Here is a 19,454-nt window from a genome sequence, read left to right as displayed (position 1 = left end):
CGAGTGGGGTAATGTTTATTTAATAACTAGTTAAAAGTCTGTCAAAATGAAGGACAACAGGGCTGGATTATAGTGGAGGAGGGGCTGCTACTCACACAGGAGCTGCCGGGTTTCTGGAGGTCCTGCTGCTGGGAGCTGGGGCTCTGACATCATTGAGCAGGTCTGTGTGTGAGAGTGTGTGTAGCATTAGCTATATATATATATATATATATATATATATATATATATATATATATATACATACATATGCTATATCTGTAATGGGAAAGCTAAAATGATGCTGCACTTGGGTGGTCTTTACACGCGCACCAGCCGCAGTGCGCGTACGCAACCCTACACCTTGCAGCCGCACCCGCTAGGTGATTGACAGCAGCGGCCATCTGGGGGCGTCAACGCGGCATTTTGCACGTGGGGCGGGCCGAACAGGGGTGTGCCTGGAGCATTTTCGGGGTGGCTGCATGATGTCACACGCAGCCGCTCCGATTAAAAAATGCCAACGGACAGCCTGAATGCGCTGCCAGGGGTCAACCTTTATTCAGTGCCTTGGGAGGCGGCGGGATTTAGAATGTAACCATATATACACCTACTGGAAATAGAATGTGTGTCTACTATTGGCGGTGTTATGGCGAATGGTGTAGTTACACACCAGGGGGTGCCCTGAGTCAGTGAACAGCCCAGTACTTAACCAGTGGGGTGGATTATTCAGCAGCGACTTGAATGTACAGACGCACTAAAAGTTACTCACACGCAGAGTCTCAGCATGGAGCGGAACATACAGGTCACCAGCCGGTGACTGCATGTGGGTAGCAGTGCAGGATGCAAGCGGTTCCACCAGCAGTTGTAGCAGGATAGATCTGTGGGTAATAGCAGGGTCTCTCTGAGCTAAGTGGAACTATGACACTCTAACACAGTAACAAGATGCAGTTGCGCATTTACAGAAGTACAGACGGCAGCCATCTTGGGTAAGAGCTGAAGCCTCCCTAGAGGAGCCAATATGGAGTATGCACAGTAGCGCTCTCCAGCTTCAACAGCACCAACATTTTTAATTTGATTATTTGAACTCTTAGGCCATACCCATATGTAGTTGTCTGAGCTCTTTTTTCCACTTCTCGCTGATAAAAAAAAACCCAAAAAACTCATCATTGCAAATTATAAAGAAAATATGGCGCTGTACAAGGTAAAATGCATGAGAAGGTACCAGAGAGAAACCTAAAATTCTCTTAACAAAAAATATTTTTTACTCTTCCTTTGTAAAAACTGAAAGAAAAACTCACCTGACCTGAAATTTTTATTCAAAATCAAAAAAAGTGCGCGCTGCACATAATAGTGCAGAAAATGTGTGTGACAATATAGGGGGCACACCTGGCCGACATGGGCTCAGAAAAGGAGTGCCACATTTTATTGCATCTCCCTCCAAAGTCTCCGCCTGTGGAATCCCTTGACTGGATTAAACTGATGGACTTTCCATGCCAGCATTTGAATAATTAGGCTGGTATTGTTCTCTTGCATGATGTCACCAACCAAGGACAGACTGGGGCTGGGAAGCTGCCCTGGCTCGTCACTGGGTACATGTGGCCATGGCTCATGAGGGTGTTCCTCGAGTCAGGGGGGTTGGTCTCATGGCACGCCCTTTATACCAGCCAAGCAGGAAGCCGGAGGATACACTGCTTGGCCAGCCCAGCTCTCTGTGCGGCCGGACTAGACCATCTGGCCGCACCAGTCTGGCCCTGTCACCAAACAATAGGACAGTGCACCTGATAAGGAGAGGAAGGGGAAAGTTGAATGGATAATAATGGTTCATTTCAGGAATATATTTCAAAGATCCAATCAATCACCCCAAAAGGGATCTAAATACAGCTATGGCTGTCCACTTGGGAATAAAAGATAAAAGGGGAGATGGAAGAATCAGTGGTTGTTGGTGACAGAGGTATTGGTAGCTGAAGTTGCGGGTTCTGCCAATACTAGTGCAACAGACAATGGAGAGCTAACTTGAACTGATGATGGCGGTATTCCCCCAATCCAGTCAGGTTAGTGGGAGACTACCTATTGACTCTAAACTCTGTAAATAGTGTAAATTACAATTGATTACCTTATACCTTTAGTTTCTTTTTCAGTTTTTACAAAGAGGAAAAATAAAAAAAATTAAATTGAATTTTAGATTTCTTTTAGTTATGATCCTATTCATCATGTGAAATGGGCCCATTACACATGCAGAAATGCTAGATTCCGCATGTATTACGTAATGGGCCCATTCATTATTAGGGGCCCGGTGGGACCACCTAGAGAGTCCTATGGGAAGGAGGTCCGGGGATGCAATGAGCGCCCAGAGATCGTACCCATGCGTGACCTCAGGTCACCTGTGCGCAGAAGGCCGGCCTGGCACTTAACACTACTACGTATTCATTCCCCACACCGGAACAATACTGAATTGCTCCAGTAATAAAGTGTCCACCGCCACAACTCGCAACAAGTTGGATACTTAATAATCTATGCAGCCCCCGATGATGAATGAGCCCCTTGTACATTTGTTGGTATTTTATCATGCCTTTAACCTTGTAGCCATATTTTTTTCTATCAACAGAATTTTGGAACTATTTTTTTTTCCCACAGAAACCTTCTCACGATGCCTTAAATAGTATACTGTACTTACAAAAGCTGCAGAAAGCTTTGAATAAGGAAACTTTAATTAAGGCCACATTGTATATATCTGTTCATTGTACAGCTACTAACTCAGAGGTGTCACCGGGTGTAGTGACACCTAGTGCACGCCCTTAGATGCCAGCGCGCCGGAGGCGCGTGGCCGCAAAAAGGGTGTGGGCGCAAAAGGGGGCGTGGCCTCGTGAGTTGTCACTCCAGGGGTGTGCCCGGCATCTCCGGAGATGCAGGGCTTTACTGGGCTGCCCCCGGAGACTGTTTGCAGCGCTGTCGGCTCCTCTTCTTCGACAGGAACCGGGTGTTGCAGCAGACTTTCACACTGCAGCACCTGGCTCCTGTCATTGCGGAGGAGCCCACAGATTGGTGTCACCCCTTCTAAGCGTCACACCCGGGTGCGGGCCGCACCCCCCGCACCCGGCTTGTGACACCACTGTGCTAACTTATTAGCAAATTCCTAAAGACAGGAAAACATGCTGGTCCTATATCCCATCCTATCCTGTGTCCTGTTAATTTACAGGTCATCTGTAGAAAAATAAAGCAGAATAAATCCTCTTTAGAAATCAATTTTATTTCCCTTTAGAACTTTTTTTGTGCGGATCCTGGGGCAGATGTATTAAGCCTGGAGAAGTGATAAACCAGTGATAAGTGCAAGGTGATAACGCACCAGGCAATCAGCTCCTAACTGTCAATTGACATATTGGAGCTGATTAGCTGGTGCATTATCACATTGCACTTATCACTGCTTTATCACTTCTCCAGGCTTAATACATCTGCCTTAGAACGCAATGTGTTATAAATAAGTTTGCATTAGTATGGATCACACAGCACAAAAGGTCCCCGTGACAATATACTGATTGCCTGTTTGGCTGCATTAAGAGATAGGTAAGTAACGCCATTACAATATCTCAGAATAATCTTTATTTTTCCCAGTTGACTTTGAGAGTTAAAGCTCGATTAAAACCGTTTATGCTGGTTATTTTATTGCCGTTATGGCGACAAGCTGATTTAACGGGTTTAATAAAATTACAGTTTTTATTGTAGGCAAACTTATTAAATGAGAATTTAAGAGTCTAATTAAAAACATATTTTTCTTTCCTTCATTGTTATCTTTTAGTGTTGTTTTATATTATTTCCATCGTTGTGTATCTTACAGTCTGGATCTGTTTTGCCATCTGAAAATAAATGAATGTGATGTAGTACGTATATTGCTGTTAGCAGGATTTCAGTGACATGGTATTTTACTATTGTTAATCTGAATTTGAGTGAAGGTTTGAGTCGAGTGTAAAACATACTTTATAGAGTTTACATCAGGGATATGTAGAGAGAAGCATCATGAAGTTAGAGGTTGGCGATACTTTGCACTGCAATTGACAGCAACATGCTCCACCCACTGCGCTGTGATGTAGTTGGTGACATCATGTGATTAAGCAATCTGCCTAATCATGCTGCACTAGGGCGGAGCAGTAAGGTGCGAATGACGTCTCATTTTTATCCCAGTATCAGAGAAATTAAAAGGCTCTCTCAGGGTGCAGGATTAGTCTCTATTTTGGGAGCCTACCTACATCCCAGGATTATTGGCAAGTATGGAGTAAAACAGAGCTGTATTTTACAACCCAATCTTCCGCACCACTATCACAGAAATCACTACTTTCTTGTTCACGCTTAGCAATTCAGCTCATGAAGTAATGGTTCAAGTTCCTTGATCTTAAATTACAGTAATGGGATAAACTTTTTGCCGGTGCTTCTTTGAAGTGGACTGTGCTCTACAAACACAACTGCTCCTGTCTAGTAAGACTAGTCAAGGGTGATCTATAGCTTATTTTTACATTTTTAGCATGGAGCACTGGAAGAAATTTGCCTGTGTTCAGTGGCGTAAGTTTATCCCAGTTGCCCGGAGGCAAGAAAAATATTGGTGCCCCCCCCCTATATATATCATCTGTGAGCCAATAAGATGCCGTTTTGAGATCCGAGTAACACCGAACCCGCTCATCTCTAATTCTAACTATATGAAGCTACTACAAAACCGTTGCAACTAGGCAGATCTATGTAGGGGTCCAACCACACACTACATAGATCTGCTCAGTCACTCACAATGCTGATTATTTCTCTGACAATTAATTTGCAAGTGTCATATCCAGGATTAGAACCCAGAACCTTTTACACTGGTAGCATGCACCTTACTAATGGAGATATCTGCTCTTGCATAGGAAGTATGAGAATTCTAACTACAGTATATGAAGTTACATGTAATTGTCAGAGAAATAACTTCATATAGTTAGAATTCTCATGTTTCCTTTATAGGGGCAAATAGCTTCATCAGTAAGGTGTCTGCTTCCAGTGTATCTATAATAAAGAGGGTGTGATTTGTAAGGTGTAGTGACTCTTGGGGAAGTCGGCTACAGAAGAGATACCGGCTGCTGTCAATTAACTTAATTGATTAATGTCGCTGAACACACGGAACAGGAGGAGAGGTGCCCCCCCTTCAAAGCAGGAGCCCGGCGGCAGCTGACTCCGTTGCCTTCCAGAGTTCTGCCTCTGCCTGTGTTGGTATCCTTTGGTTGGGTGTTTTCAGTCCACCGGTTGTGTGTTTGTGTGGGGAAGGGGGATCTAGTGTGATTATTTCTGATCCTTAGGTCTTGGTATACCAGGGTGTAGAGAGCACATGGTGAGAACTGGTTCCCCAGTTTCTGGTTATATTGGTGACATGTGGACATGTGTAGTAAGATGTGGAGAGAGATAAAGTGGAAGGTGATAAAGCACCAGCCAGTCAGCTCCTAACGGCCATGTTACAGGCTGTGGAGTCTATGTACTAAGCCTAGGAAAGGGATAAAGTGAATGGAGATTTGGGGGTCTATTTACTAAGCCTTGGATGGAGATAAAGTGGATGGAGATAAAGTACCAGCCAATCAGCTCCTAACTGTCATGTTACAGGCTGTGTTTGAAAAATGACAGTTTGGAGCTATTTGGTTGGGACTTTATCTTTGTCACCTTTATCTTCTCAAGGCATAGTGCATAGACCCCATAAATTGTTAACATAACTTCATGATCATTGACAGTGAAACATACAATAGAACTGCTACAAAGCGGAGGATGAAGATGAGATCAGATAAAGATAACATATAACACAATTAATGATCTGTAATGTTCCAGTGCTGCAAGTCCAATCATGTAGGACCAGTTCTGCACTTGTGCAGTTCCCCAACCATCAGATTTTTACATAAACCTTTGGGCTTGCAAATCCAAATAAGGCCCTAAGTGACACCTCTGCAGTTGCAAATGGAGATGCGGCTTAAAAGTCATGATTCTACACCACCAGTACTTTTGTACGCCCAGTTCCAGAGCATGTGCAGCGCGACAACACGCAAAATAAGGTCTGCAAAGAGGCATACGCTCCTCTCTGCAGAAAGAAGAGAAAAAAATGCTGGTGCGAACTCTAAAAACTAAGAACTGACAATCAGAACAATTATAATAAACTGCAATTTAACTGAGGTTCTTAGCATAATTTTTGGCCAAGAATATGGGCCCACCTACCATGGCCAGGTGACCTCATCAGGTGGATCGCTAACATTCCTAAGGTTCAGGTTCAGAACATGGGACTCCCGGGTCAGCACAGCCCAACTGCTCCAAGGCATCACACAAGTGAATAGTAGCAGTGTTAAATGTTAATAAGTGTTGAATTACTAAGAGGCATACCGTAGGTACCAAAAGTGTTATATAGGTGAGAGATAGCCATTAAAGTGTTTAAAAGTGTTACATTAACGACTTGCCTGACATAGTCGCATCAGATGCGGCCATACCAGCTAGTGTTTTATCTGACCTGGTCGCACAGGATGAGACCAGTCAGATAAGCAGTGTTAGCAGTGGCAGTAGAGGTAAACTTGTCACCGCTGCTGCTCTCCCTCTGCCTCCCCGCACCCTCCCCTCAGTGTTGCCATGCTGCTGATCACTGCTGATCGGTGAGCAAGGCAGGACCCCCCACCCAGCGGCTGCAGGCAATGGCAGCAGCTGGAAAAGTGTAAACCCATGTACCTGGCAGCTGTCTTGGGTGTAAAAAGTAATGTTGCGATAGTCGCAATGTTACCGATGTTCCGATGTTACAGAGCTTCCTGACCAATGTTCCGATGTTTGAAAAAATTATTTACAAAAAAAACATTTTTTTATTTTTTTTTTACTAAAATCATTTTGGATAAGGATAAAATTCATGTTCTTCACCTAATTCACTCATTAAAAAAAAATGACAATTTCTGAGCGGTTTCTGGGCAAAAAAATTTCAGTTAAGTGGTTAAGTAAAAAGACAGTTTAAGTACTGAAAAGTTTACATAAGTGTTACAATAATAATGCTCTAAGTAGACCGGCCACACCAACCCATGGGGTCCCACGCCTCAAACCCTTTCCTAATACTGACATATTTTATACTTTTACCCAGGACTTAAGGTGTGTACACACGGTGAGATAAATCTGTAAGATTTTGACTATATAGTAAAAATCTTAAGGAAAGTTAGTGCACATCTCAAGGTGTTAGGCAGCTTGCGATACAGATTCAATCCTGATGCACGCTCCCGTGGGGTCAGTATCGCAAGGTTAGATAGACTGTGCAGGCAAGTCCATCTTGACTATCTAATGTACTATCTAGCACAAAGTATAGTCAAAATTGTCACAGTCAAAATCAAAAGTACAGATAGTCAAATCTGTACTATATGGGCTTTGGGGGAGTTCAAGGGAAATCGCATAATCAGAATCGGACATAGCAAGGATCTCACCGTGTGTACACACCTTTCATAGTGCCCATTCCAATATGCAGTCTGCAAATGTTAGAATCCTAATAGTAATTGCAAACATCCAATGGCAGGTGTGCTAACCTAAGCTGAAGGGGAAGGGGGGGACTGGATTGCACACCCTAATTCTAAACATAACAAGAGGTGCTACCATGCTAGACTTGTAGTTCCACACAAAAAAGAGAAAAAATGCAGGTGCACACTCTAAAAACTAAGAACTGACAATCAGAACAATTATAATAACATTAATAACATACCCCTTCCCTACCCATGGCTACCTCCAGACTGCTCTTCCTATTTACCATGGATTGGTTAGAGACCTCTCTTGATAAAGAGACACTTACCCCTGCACTATTTCATTGCTGGGGAAAATTTATACGCACACTGCCCACATCCACCAAACTTGCCATTCAACAAAGCTTCCACTGCACCACATCGTACTGTCACCAACTTCTAGACCACAGACCCCCTATTTCTCTTCCATAATTCTGCACCACTGATGTCTTCTCTACCCTCCACCCTCCTTGTCTAACCCTTTTCTTACCTTCTTCTCCCCCTTCTCATGCCAATCTTCTTCCAATTTCTCTTAGACCTCCAGTATTCGTATTTCTCCTTTTTCTTACTCTGACGTTCTCTCCATGGATGGGTTGATGGCCCCCTGGCCTTGGCGGACAATGTTTCTTGTTGTTTTTTTTTTTGTATTTACTTTTTTGTTTTTGTTATGCGTCCTTCATGTTGTAGGACGTCTTGATATAATGACTGCTCTAGTATTATTTTGGACCTGTCACGATTATGTAGAAGTATATTTCTACTCCTTGTTATACTACTCTTTCGTGCTATATCCTGGTCATCCTTCTAGTATGTGTGTTATATGTTTGAAAATAGAAAATGAGAGGTATGTTTGGGTTTATACAGTTGCCACCCAATTTCTCTCTACTTTCATGCTCTCAGTCATGTATATTAGGCTCTGTAACTATTATTTGTATTGTTCATTCTAGTTTGTACTCACACCTCAATAAAATATATTTTGGAGAAAAAAAAATTAATAAAATATAATGTAACAGTTTTTAACACTTTAATTCATACCTCTCACTTATGTAACAATTTTGGCACCTTAGCCTCAAGTACTGTAACACTTATTAACATTTAAACACTGTTACTTCTCACTTGTGTGATGCCTTGGGGTGGTTGGGCTGTGCTTTGACCCCAGGTCCCGTGTTCTGAACCTGAACCTTAGGAATGTTGGGGACCTACCTGATGAGGTTACCTGGCTGTAGTAGGTGGTCCCATATTTGTTTGGACATAAAATATGCTAAGAAGAACCTCAATTTTACTCCATGTTATTGTTGCTTGTCAGTACTTCGTTTTTAGAGTGTGCCACTGCATCTTCTCTCTTTTGTGTGGAACTACAAGTCTCTATCCCCCCTCCCATATATGCTCCTCTATGCATCAGCATTTTATGGTCTAGTACAGTGGTTACCAAACGTTTTAGAATCATGGCACCCTAGAGTATCACAATTTTTTTTCACGGCACCCCTAAGCCAAAGGTATCTTATTGAGATTTAGAAAGAAATATTAAATTAAGTACATTTTGTTTATATGTCATCCTTAGGTTCAACTGTATGGTGAGGAACAAGATTTGCTTCTGTTTGTCCAAATAATTTATGATTGGCAGCCACCAGAGCTGGTCTAGCATAAGTTTCAGTGGTAGTAAAGGGTTAAACACAAATACTGTATGTAACCGATCCCCTTTTTTTGTAAATGACAAGAACTATTTACGAACTTCCTAGTCTTCAAGTTGGACAGATGCCGAAACTCTTGATTCACCTGTACTAACAATAGATCTGTTACTTGCGCTGGGCTTTAGCTGTACAGAGGTTAATTAGAATGGCAATATTAATGGCTTGACTGTTATGTTCTCAGTGTCCATAAATAATTCCTTCTTTTTTTTTTTATTCGCAAAGGAAGCGATGTGTGACATAATGTTGGCAATCAGAACAGACAGCAGCTACGCTGTGCAAGAGATCCGCTCTTTGAAGCCAGAAGCTCAGTTACTGGTAACGAATTGGCTGTATGACTACTGCAGGACATCGCTAACACAACTGCTCAGTGCCAATAAGACCTTCCAGAGTGACCCCACATTTAAGGAACTGGAGCTCTTTGCAGAATGTCTGATTGAAATAGATGACACACAAGCAAAGGTTCACATATTCTACACAGATATCCTTATTGCAAAGGGTAAGTGATGTGGTATCAGAATATCAGACGCAACTAATGTTATATATGTCTAAACTGCTGTAAATAATATTTATATAAACAGTGACTAAAGTGACAGGTGAAATATATATGTCACGGTCCTCTCATGACTTATAGTAATACATAATTAAGGGTACGACCAGCAGAATGTTACGGAAGGGGCTATCAGTGTAAATACTGTAACAACACCGGTTTCCAATAACCCGGCAACATTCCCCTATCTTACCTATCCTGCTGGCAATGCTCACTCTCATAGAATATGCGAGAGATTGTCACATATCACTATGCTCTCCTGGACTCCCAAGAGAGAAGACAGCCTACCGGATCCTGCTCATAAAGGCAGGTTGGACATGGCCGGTCTGGGGACCAGAGCCGGATTAAGCCTGGGGGGGGGGGGGGGGGCCTGGGGCACTTAAGACAAGGGGGCCCTGGTGGAGGGGGAGGGTGTATATTAGATTGTGCATGCCTCTCAACATGACCTATTCTGGGAGGGACAAAATGCTCTCTACGTGGACTTCCCTTTTAATATATGATTGGCATCACTTGTGTTGAACTATTTCATTGATAAAAAAGGTATTTCAACAAAAATTATTACAATCATAATTAAGAGGGAAGTCCAGGTAGAGGGCATTTTGTCCCCCCTGGAATGGGAGGTATAGATTGTGTATAGTAAATATAAACCAATGGTGTATATTAGATTTGAAGTAATAGTTTAATAAGGCTTGGGTACTGTGTATATCTCCACCTAATAAAGATACAAATATTTTATAATGTTTTCCTGTAGTGGAACAAAGACAACTTAAACAACCTTAAAATACACATAGAAAAATAAAATCTCTAATTTATCCTGCAAAAATGCAGTAGCAGCAGCCTCTGTACTATTAACACACTGGGACATGACTCAGGAGGACTCTATGTGTGTCTCTCTCTCAACGTGAATGCACTGATTAGATAATAGGTTACACAGGACCCAGACACCCAGGCTAGAGGAGGAGAAGCTGGGATCCCTGGGTCACTTACAGCTCTCTCCTCTCTGCTATCTCTCCTCTGGTCAGGAAGCTCTGTCTGTATCTCATGAAACCTGATACTCCTGTGTCTTTGCCTGCAATGCATACTCTTGCTCACATCCTGGAAGCCTGGTTCTGCTGTTGCACAAGAGGGAGAGCTAGTGATGTCAGTGTGTTCTGGCTGGGGGGCCCCTTGACAGAGGGGGCCCGGGGTAGAGTATGCCCTGCATCCCCCCTTAATCTGGCTATGTTGATGACATCATATGTAGTAAATGGCATTATTGTGGCCCCACCCTCTGCTGCTGCAATTGAAGGAATTGCATTACAGGACAGAGCTGCGAATGAAATGCACCACACCCAGTGATGTTTCTCTGGGCAGGGATAGCAATTGGTGGGTTAACCATTAATGGTCACCATCGATGGTGATAAACCGTGATGGTATGAAACCTTTAACAGGGGAACTATTAATGGCGTCACCCGCCGATGGTCATCCCTGCTCTATTAATCAGCGGGCCAGTCAGTGGCATTGGCAGGGCATTGTGGGCTGCATTGGGAGATGGAGCAAGGCTCTGTGTCCCGGCACCAAGAAGAAACGGGAAGAAACTATCGGGAAGTTGGGGGTTTTGATTTCTCCCCGATCTATGGCAAAATTATCTACCATTGGTGGTTAAACATATTGATGGCCATCTCTTGGGGCATACCTCATTCCTGGCTGCAGCATATTTAGCACTCACTCCTGACCTCAAACATGCACCTGCAGGTCAGGATCGCTTATGCTGCTATCTGCATGTGCTGGGTTATAAGACAGCTTCTATGTCCAGATAGCTATTGGTGCATTCATTCCTGACTAGCACTCTGCCTGCTGTCAGTCTGATTGATTGTCTGTTTCTATTACCAACCCAGCCATCCCGTATGCCTGTGACATTGCTTCTTTGACTTGTTTCCTGACTTTGCTCAGGTGCAGCCAGTCCTGTCCCCTTACCTATCTCTGATCACAATTCTGCCTAGCCCTCGGTCTTAATGGACTTCTTACTGCCAAACATGTGAACCTTGGTGGCTGCAGCCAATGGATGTTTTGTAATCCCATAATCTCTTGGCTATGGTCCTGGTGAAGACCAGTCACCTATGACTCTGTTCCCCAGTTGTGCCAACACCAACTGCTAGCATAAATATAGAGAAGATGTTGGGTATAGGGCAACCTCTATTCAGGGTAAGTCAGTTGCTTAATGACATATGATCTTCACTACCATATTGTGTAAGGTGCTGAAGATCCTATGTCATTAAAGCCCTGACTTACCCAGAATATAGGTTGTGCTATACCCAACTTCATCTATATATTTATTTATTGAGGTGTTTTCAGACAAACACCAGGTATATACAGTATCTGCACCTCATTTGGAGCACATAACTTATATTGTTGTTTACTTTGACCAACTGCTAGCAGCACATTAAGTCTACACCCAGCAATGTCACCCACAGTCTGTGGAAGTGGAAAAGATGTAAAGAACTGCACCAATCATAGTTGTATACACAGCTTTAGAAGCTGGTTGCTGCTATTGAACAATTAGTGGATGTACTATAATACTCCACTCTGGAATAAACAGATAACAAAAAAATGTTCAGCGCACACCTACTTTCTACAATATATTGATGGAACCGTGTGTATACACTATACAATACTTCTGTTGTATAAGCAAATAAAAATATGCACACTGGATTGTGATAAAATCAAGACAATTTATTTTAAAAATAGATAAAACACGTATGTTTCATGTATTTATACTATGTGTACTGTATAACTAATACAAGTATACCACACAAACATGTAACATAAATTCAGACATACATATTAGTGGTTCACTTGAATTTGGGTACACTATCAGCATTTTACCCCACTAGGTTGAGGTCCTTTAGTCCCTTTGATCCATAAACTAGAGAAATATGCTTGTATTGTCAGTGCTCAGTCTCTGTAGGGGTTAAGCACCTTGCTACTAGTCAGATGCAGTAGGCAGAAGGTGGTGGATAAAGTAGGACTTATGCTTTGCTTACCGTTTTGTTCAGTGCTCTGTTGCAGAGGTGCCCATGCAGGGGGGATACTCCTTCCTTGCTGCCTTCCGTTAGCGGTATTGTGGTGATGACTGTGGTCTGCCAGCAGACTACCGCGGCTCCGTGTTCCTGTTTCTCCGGACACCGAGTGGGGATCGATTTCTCCACAATCAACGCGTTTCGCCTAATGCTAGGCTTCTTCAAGATGGCAGGATGGCTGAAGAAGCCTAGCATCAGGCGAAACGCGTTGATTGCGGAAAAATGTACATGGATGATGACATAACGCTAAAACAATTGCAGAAAAAATATAGATTTACTTAGCCGCTCTAATTTGTGATCATCTTTAAAATAAAACAACAAAATCAGTGACTAGAACATCTTTCATCAACAAAGCAGTTGTATAAAAATGTTTAGAAAATAGGAAACAAACACAAGCGTAGAGCGGTCATCCGAGTCTTGTCAGCCAATGAGTCATTCACCACAAAATCAGATGACCAGAATTTCATAGCTGGGTTTTACCACATTTCACAGTCAATCAGCAGTTTGTCAAACATAGATTTAACCCTTCAGCACAAACATACATTATACTCCTATAACATATCTCCAGCCAAAATGTGCTATAGGTGGCGATAGCCCCCACCAGCAAAGCTCTTTATCGCCTTCTCATCCCCATTATCTCATCTCATTAATGCCCCAATGTGTATCGTATATGCTCCCACAGCGAAATATTGTCCATTATTTTACCAATCATTCACAGTATATATATGCATTGCTCAGAGCACTGCAGTGAGACTCCCCTCTGAGTTTGGAAAACCACCTGTGAGTCCAATTTTATAAACTAATATTTCCCATGTAGTTAGAATTATACCTTACCTTTGTATATATCAACAGAGAATTATGAGGAGGCCTTCACCCACCTGAAACAGTCTTTCAACAACAGCGCTATTAGAAGGATTTCAGGTTGATCGTATCTCAATTGTGCTGATCGCTTCTGTTAACTTCACAGTGTAGTAACGTTCTCACCAACTGTGGAAACGGAGAAGATGATTTCTATGTAAAAGTTTTGAGGATCAAAAGGTCAACGACAAAGCCTGTCACAAGGTAAACAGAGTCACTGGTTCTTTCCAGCTGTCAATGGCCTTGTATGAAGAAACCATACTTGTCTTTTCCCTAATGAAGCACTAAGTGGTATATTTATCACCTACTATAGATACGCCCTTGTCCAGTGCCATATTCCCCCTTTCACTAATTCATTAATTTAGCTGAATCCAGTTTCCCATGTCCTAATTAGTCTTCCTAACAATTCTGATCTTTTGCCGGTCGCAAGTCTTTGACTTTATGCGAATGCAGCTATGACTGTGCATGAACTGAGGGCCTAATTCAGACCTGATTGCTGGAATGCGAAAGCATTTCACTGGTGTGATCACCTCTGCCCGATTGACAGGCAGAGGCAGTCGGGGGCAAGATGGGGCGTGCCTCTGGCATTCGAGCGGCGTTGGGGTGATGCCCAACAATGGAGACATGTCCAGACCGTTGCTGGGATGGGCCACGGCGGTTGCGTGACGTCACATGCTTTCGCACCTCTGCAGGAGGTGGGGTTAGGGCTGGACATGCGGGGCGGACTAGCCTTACGCTGGGCGTCCCTCCGCATGTCAGAGATATAGCACATCTACGATCAGCTCTGAATCGCCCCCTGAGAACGTCCATAGATGCTGAAATACAAGAGTGGTTCATTAAGTATGGTAACTAGACCTCTCATGTGTGTAATGTTCTCTATCTCATTCTAATTTCCCGCCAGGCCATTAGGCTACACCTCATATCAGTCACATGGTCCCAACGTTAGCTATAAGATGGCGGGGCTGACGGGAATATGGTCACACTGAGGTGCGTAGTGTGAGCAGATTTCTGCATCTAAAGGGCACATCAGCGGCTAAAATTAGTCGCCAACTGTTTTGTACCATGCATCCAATGACTAACATCAAAACGTGCAATCTGATTTATACTAGAACATATTCTTAACACAAAACTAGCTTTGTTTACATACATGTCAGTTGGAGCACATGAGATCAACATGACCTGTAAATAATTTTATTTTGTACTCTAAGCATTGTATAATCGCTAGCAGACTGATCTGGATAGAAATAACAGTTTATGTTGGTGTCTGATGCAGTGAAATGGTTTGACAAATTTCCATCAAAGTAAATGTTTGTTGAATTTCCAGTTTTTTGTTTTAATGAAACATTCCCCTTGGGGTTGATAAAATGTATGTGAGCGTAAGAGTGGTCCAAGAGGCAGGAGACAGTGTGCCTAATTCAGCATGGATCGCAAAAGCAAAATCTTCCTCTAATGGCCAAATCCATGTGCAGTGCAGGTGAGGCAGATATAACATGTGCAGAGAGAGCATAGGCGTGCGCAGCACATTTTATCAGGGGGTGCATGACTGGAGTGGCGTACCTAGCCCCGCCTACTGGGCGTGCCTAACCCCGTCTACTATAAGCAGGCTGCACTCAGCACTTTTGTAGTATGATGCTCATCTAACATGGACTAAACATCAACTTTTTCTATCATTCCTGGAGTAAGGTGCATATTGCGGAATTCGGCAATGGAGGATTTTATATATATATATATATATATATATACATATATTTAGTAATAATAATAATAATAACCCTATATTTTCTTATACAAAGTTTTATCCCATCCCCACCCCTGCCTGGCCTGAACTTTGCCCTGGTGCACATATATATATCACTCACATTCTGAAGGCTCAGGCAGGATGAGACTACTGTCCTCCACTTCTCCAGCGGTAGAAAACGCCAGGGCGGCAGGGCACACAATACTCACTGCCAGTGCCACTGTCTACAAATGAGCACAGGCAGGAGCCTGGAAGACAGCCGACAGCGCAGGGCGGAAAGGAAGGGAGGTAGGGAGGGCTGACGTCACACCGCGAGGCAGTCAGATTATGACGGTGGGTGGGCTGGGCTGTGCGGCCAGCCCACCCGTCCACGAAGAAGCCGTTTAGGTTCAGTGCAGCTGACAGGGAGCTGTCACTGTGTGAGTGTGACCGGCGGCAGCACAGCGGGAGGGGGTGAAGGCTGTATGGGCAGCGTCAGCGAGCGATGCAGGAGAACTAGGTTATATCCGATCATCGCTAACAGTGTGCTGCTGTAGTAGTAGTAGTAGCACAGTGCTACAACAGCATCATCACACAGACAGCGATGATCGGATCACAGGCGTAACGTGCGGGGGGTGCCGGACATTAGGGGGTGCCTGTGCGCACCAGGCACCCCCCGTGCGCACGCCTATGAGAGAGAGTTACATTTGGGTGGGTTATATTGTTTCTGTGCAGGGTAAATACTGGCTGCTTTATTTTTACACTGCAATTTAGATTTTAGTTTGAACACATCCCACCCAAATCTAACTCTCTCTGCACATGTTATATCTGCCCCACCTGCAGCGCACATGGGTGGTAATTCAGATCTATTTGCTGCTGTGCGATTTCGCATAGTGGTTGATCAGGCCCAAACTGCGCATGCGTACGCACCGCACTGCGCCGACACGTTGCACAGCTGCAACGGGCATTGGCGCCCTGCGATGGGATGGTGCAATAAATCCATTCACACGGGCGATCGCAAGAGATTGACAGGAAGAGGCCTTTTGTGGGTGGCAACAGACCATTTTCTGGGAGTGTCAGGGAAAACGCAGGATCAAGTGTTTCAGGGAGGATGTCTGACGTCAAATCTGGTCCTGATCAGCCTGCTCTCATCGCACTGGAAGAGTAAGTCCTCGGCTGCGCAGAGACTGCAAAAAATCAGTTTGTGCAGCTCTGCTACAAATGCGAACGCACACCTGCACAACGAAAACCCACTCCCCATGTAGGCGTCGACCATCTGATCGCAGGGCTGCAAAATCGCTGCCCAGCGATCAGATCTGAATTACCCCCATGGTTTTGCCCATTAGAGAACAAATTTGCTACTGTGATCAGGTATGAATTAGGACCATGGTTTTGCCCATTAGAGAAAGATTTTGCTTTTGCGATCCATGTTGAATTAGGCCCAGTATCATAAAAAAAAAAAAAATCATGAGGTTTTTATGAGAAGTATTTGTAACCAGGAGTAGTTCCAGCTGATTAATTGAGATATAGAACTATACCTGATTTCAGCGAACCCATTGGCAAACGCAGGATTTCTAGAGGGGGGTTTCCAAATGCAATCTGCAAATATCCCACTCTGCGGAATATGGAATACAGTATAGATGATATATAGTATAGGCTGAATCAAATATATTTCAATAATATAAATAAGTGGTCAGGAAAAGGTTAAACATACTACAATAAACAAATGCACAAACATTATAGAACCAGTACTGCACTTTCTAAACACACATTCTCCCACCTCATGGTAAGGCACCTGTCTCTTCTTACTGGTAGCTACTCTTTGGTCCAGTGCACTGAATGAGGGCTCAGAACCACACACACAGAAAACTTAATAGAAAAAACTGCTACCACTGGGCATGATGCGGCAGTGACTTTAGTAATTGTATGATATACCATTGGTTTTGTTGTCATAATTTGCCACTTGCCAAGAGGAGGGGGGTTTCTGAGCAACCAGAAACCCCCCCCTGCGTTTGCCTATGGAACCAGTCCCAGTTTTCGGGCCACAGTGCCTGATGAGAACGGGGTCAACTGTCATATGATGTGGTCACGCCCCTAGAACGTCACACACCAAGGAATGTGGCCTTTGACATACGCTGCAAGTCACAGGACATTAAATGTTAATATTGGTGAGGTATGTAGGCATGTATTCTCCTTATTTTATTATAGAGGACTTATCAGATCGTGGGTGGCTTTCGGGTAGCGTAGGGTAGAGCCGGACTGGCCATATGGCACTTCTGGCAAATGTCAGAAGGGCCAATGGTGGGATGGGCCGGTCCGACTTGGCCACACAGACAGCAGGGTTCCCAGCTCTCTGCTCAGCTTCCTTTTTGCCCGCCTTCCCTCCATCTGGTATACAGATAGATGAAGGCGTTTTATGAGGACAAGCCGCCTGACTTGTGTCATGCCCCCGTGAGCCATGGACGGGCAACGTGCAGGGCAGCTTCATGGTCCCAGACTTTCACAAACTGAGGCTGTCACCGCCCTCTCCCCGCCCCCCAGACAGCAACAGACTGTCAATCAGTGTAACTGGTCAGTGTAGTCAATCTGTGTAACTGAGGCCGCAAGGACATCCATATATCTGAGTGCGCAAGGACATCCATATATCTGAGTGCGCAAGGACATCTGTGTAACTGAGCGCGCAAGGACTTCCGTGTAACTGAGTGAGCAAGGACCGCCATGTAACTGAGTACGCCAGGATATCTGTATATCTGAGTACGCCAGGACATCCGTATATCTGAGTGCGCAAGGACACATGTGTAACTAAGTGCGCAAGGTTATCCGTGTAACTGAGTGCGCAGGGACTTCCATGTAACTGAGTGCGCAAGGACATCCGTGTAACTGAGTGCGCAAGGACATCCGTGTAACTGAGTGCACAAGGACATCCATGTAACTGAGTGCGCAAGGACATCCATGTAACTGAGTGTGCAAGGACTTCCATATAACTGAGTGTGCAAGGGTAGCCGTGTAACTGAGTGTGCAAGGACATCCATGTAACTGAGTGTGCAAGGACTTCCGTGTAACTGAGTGTACAAGGACATCCATGTAACTGAGTGCACAAGGACATACGTGTAACTGAGTGCGCAAGGACAACAGTGTAACTGAGTGTGCAAGGACATCCATGTAACTGAGGGTGCAAGGACATCCGTATAACTGAATTTGTAAGGAGATCTGTGTAACTGAGTGCGCAAGACACCTACTCTCACCATTGTCCAGAAGACTATTCAACGTGTTGAGCTCTTCCAGCCTCTTGGATCTGCCCACTTCCCCTGAGAAATAGGTGGTGTGGGGGCGTTATGATGCAATATACATTGCATCATCATAGACAGACTTCCACTGCAGGAGGTCAGGACAAGGTGACACAATTTACAGCACCACACCCCAGCACCTCTAGGGTTGACCATCAACAACTCTGTCATCAATGGTTTAGCTGTGTCCATGCGCAGGCTTGAGGCCAGCATTAGTCATCAGTATTCTACGACAGATGCGCACCATTGGTGGCCTCCCATCAGTGGCAAAACTAGTTACCATCACCAACAGAGCTTCGGTGGTTGCTAATCATTGATGGTCAATGGCCATCCTTACGCACATCCCATCTTGGCTGTCCACTCGGCCTTGGTAAAAAGACAAGTGTGTACTTAATCTAGTCTTGTACTTGCTACAAAGCATGCTTGCCAAAAGAACCCATTTTTGGGTTCTATAATGGACACGGCTTATGGGAAATGGGTGTGCTTCGCCCAATGTGTGTGGTTTGGCTACAGTACATGAGGAATATGATTTAAATTGTTCTCCTGGGAATGTTGGTCATTTATACTGAAGAATTCTTGTTTCTTTTCATGTGATGTTGGTAGTTTATTAAATAACTCTCCCACGCTATCATATATGAAGCTGTAGGCTTGTATGTGTAGATGCTTGTTCTCTCCTATTATGTAGAAATACTGTAAGTCTGCATTGCAATGTGTGCGTCTTTACTTCTCAGGCGTGTATCCAGTTCATTAATCTCCCAGTGACGTATTTACAGCTGTCTAAAGTGCTATCTTATATCGCTCTGTGTAAGTGAAT

At 43.9% G+C, this 19,454-nt stretch overlaps 1 protein-coding gene across 1 annotated transcript in view; it reads left to right on the top strand.

The window, feature by feature from the left end:
• Positions 1-19,454, top strand: part of TTC34 (tetratricopeptide repeat domain 34) — a 183,494-nt gene that overhangs the window by 107,957 nt on the left and 56,083 nt on the right. The window contains exons 6-7 of the mRNA XM_063941789.1: positions 9,395-9,668; positions 13,631-13,699. Coding sequence (XP_063797859.1) covers positions 9,395-9,668; positions 13,631-13,699 — 343 coding nt within the window. The remainder of the gene's footprint in view (positions 1-9,394; positions 9,669-13,630; positions 13,700-19,454) is intronic.

The sequence above is a fragment of the Pseudophryne corroboree genome, chromosome 10 (genome assembly GCF_028390025.1).
Source record: "Pseudophryne corroboree isolate aPseCor3 chromosome 10, aPseCor3.hap2, whole genome shotgun sequence".
In the NCBI taxonomy this organism is placed as follows: domain Eukaryota; kingdom Metazoa; phylum Chordata; class Amphibia; order Anura; family Myobatrachidae; genus Pseudophryne; species Pseudophryne corroboree.
Note: the sequence above shows the minus strand (reverse complement) of the source record. Positions and strands in the feature narration are given on the sequence as shown.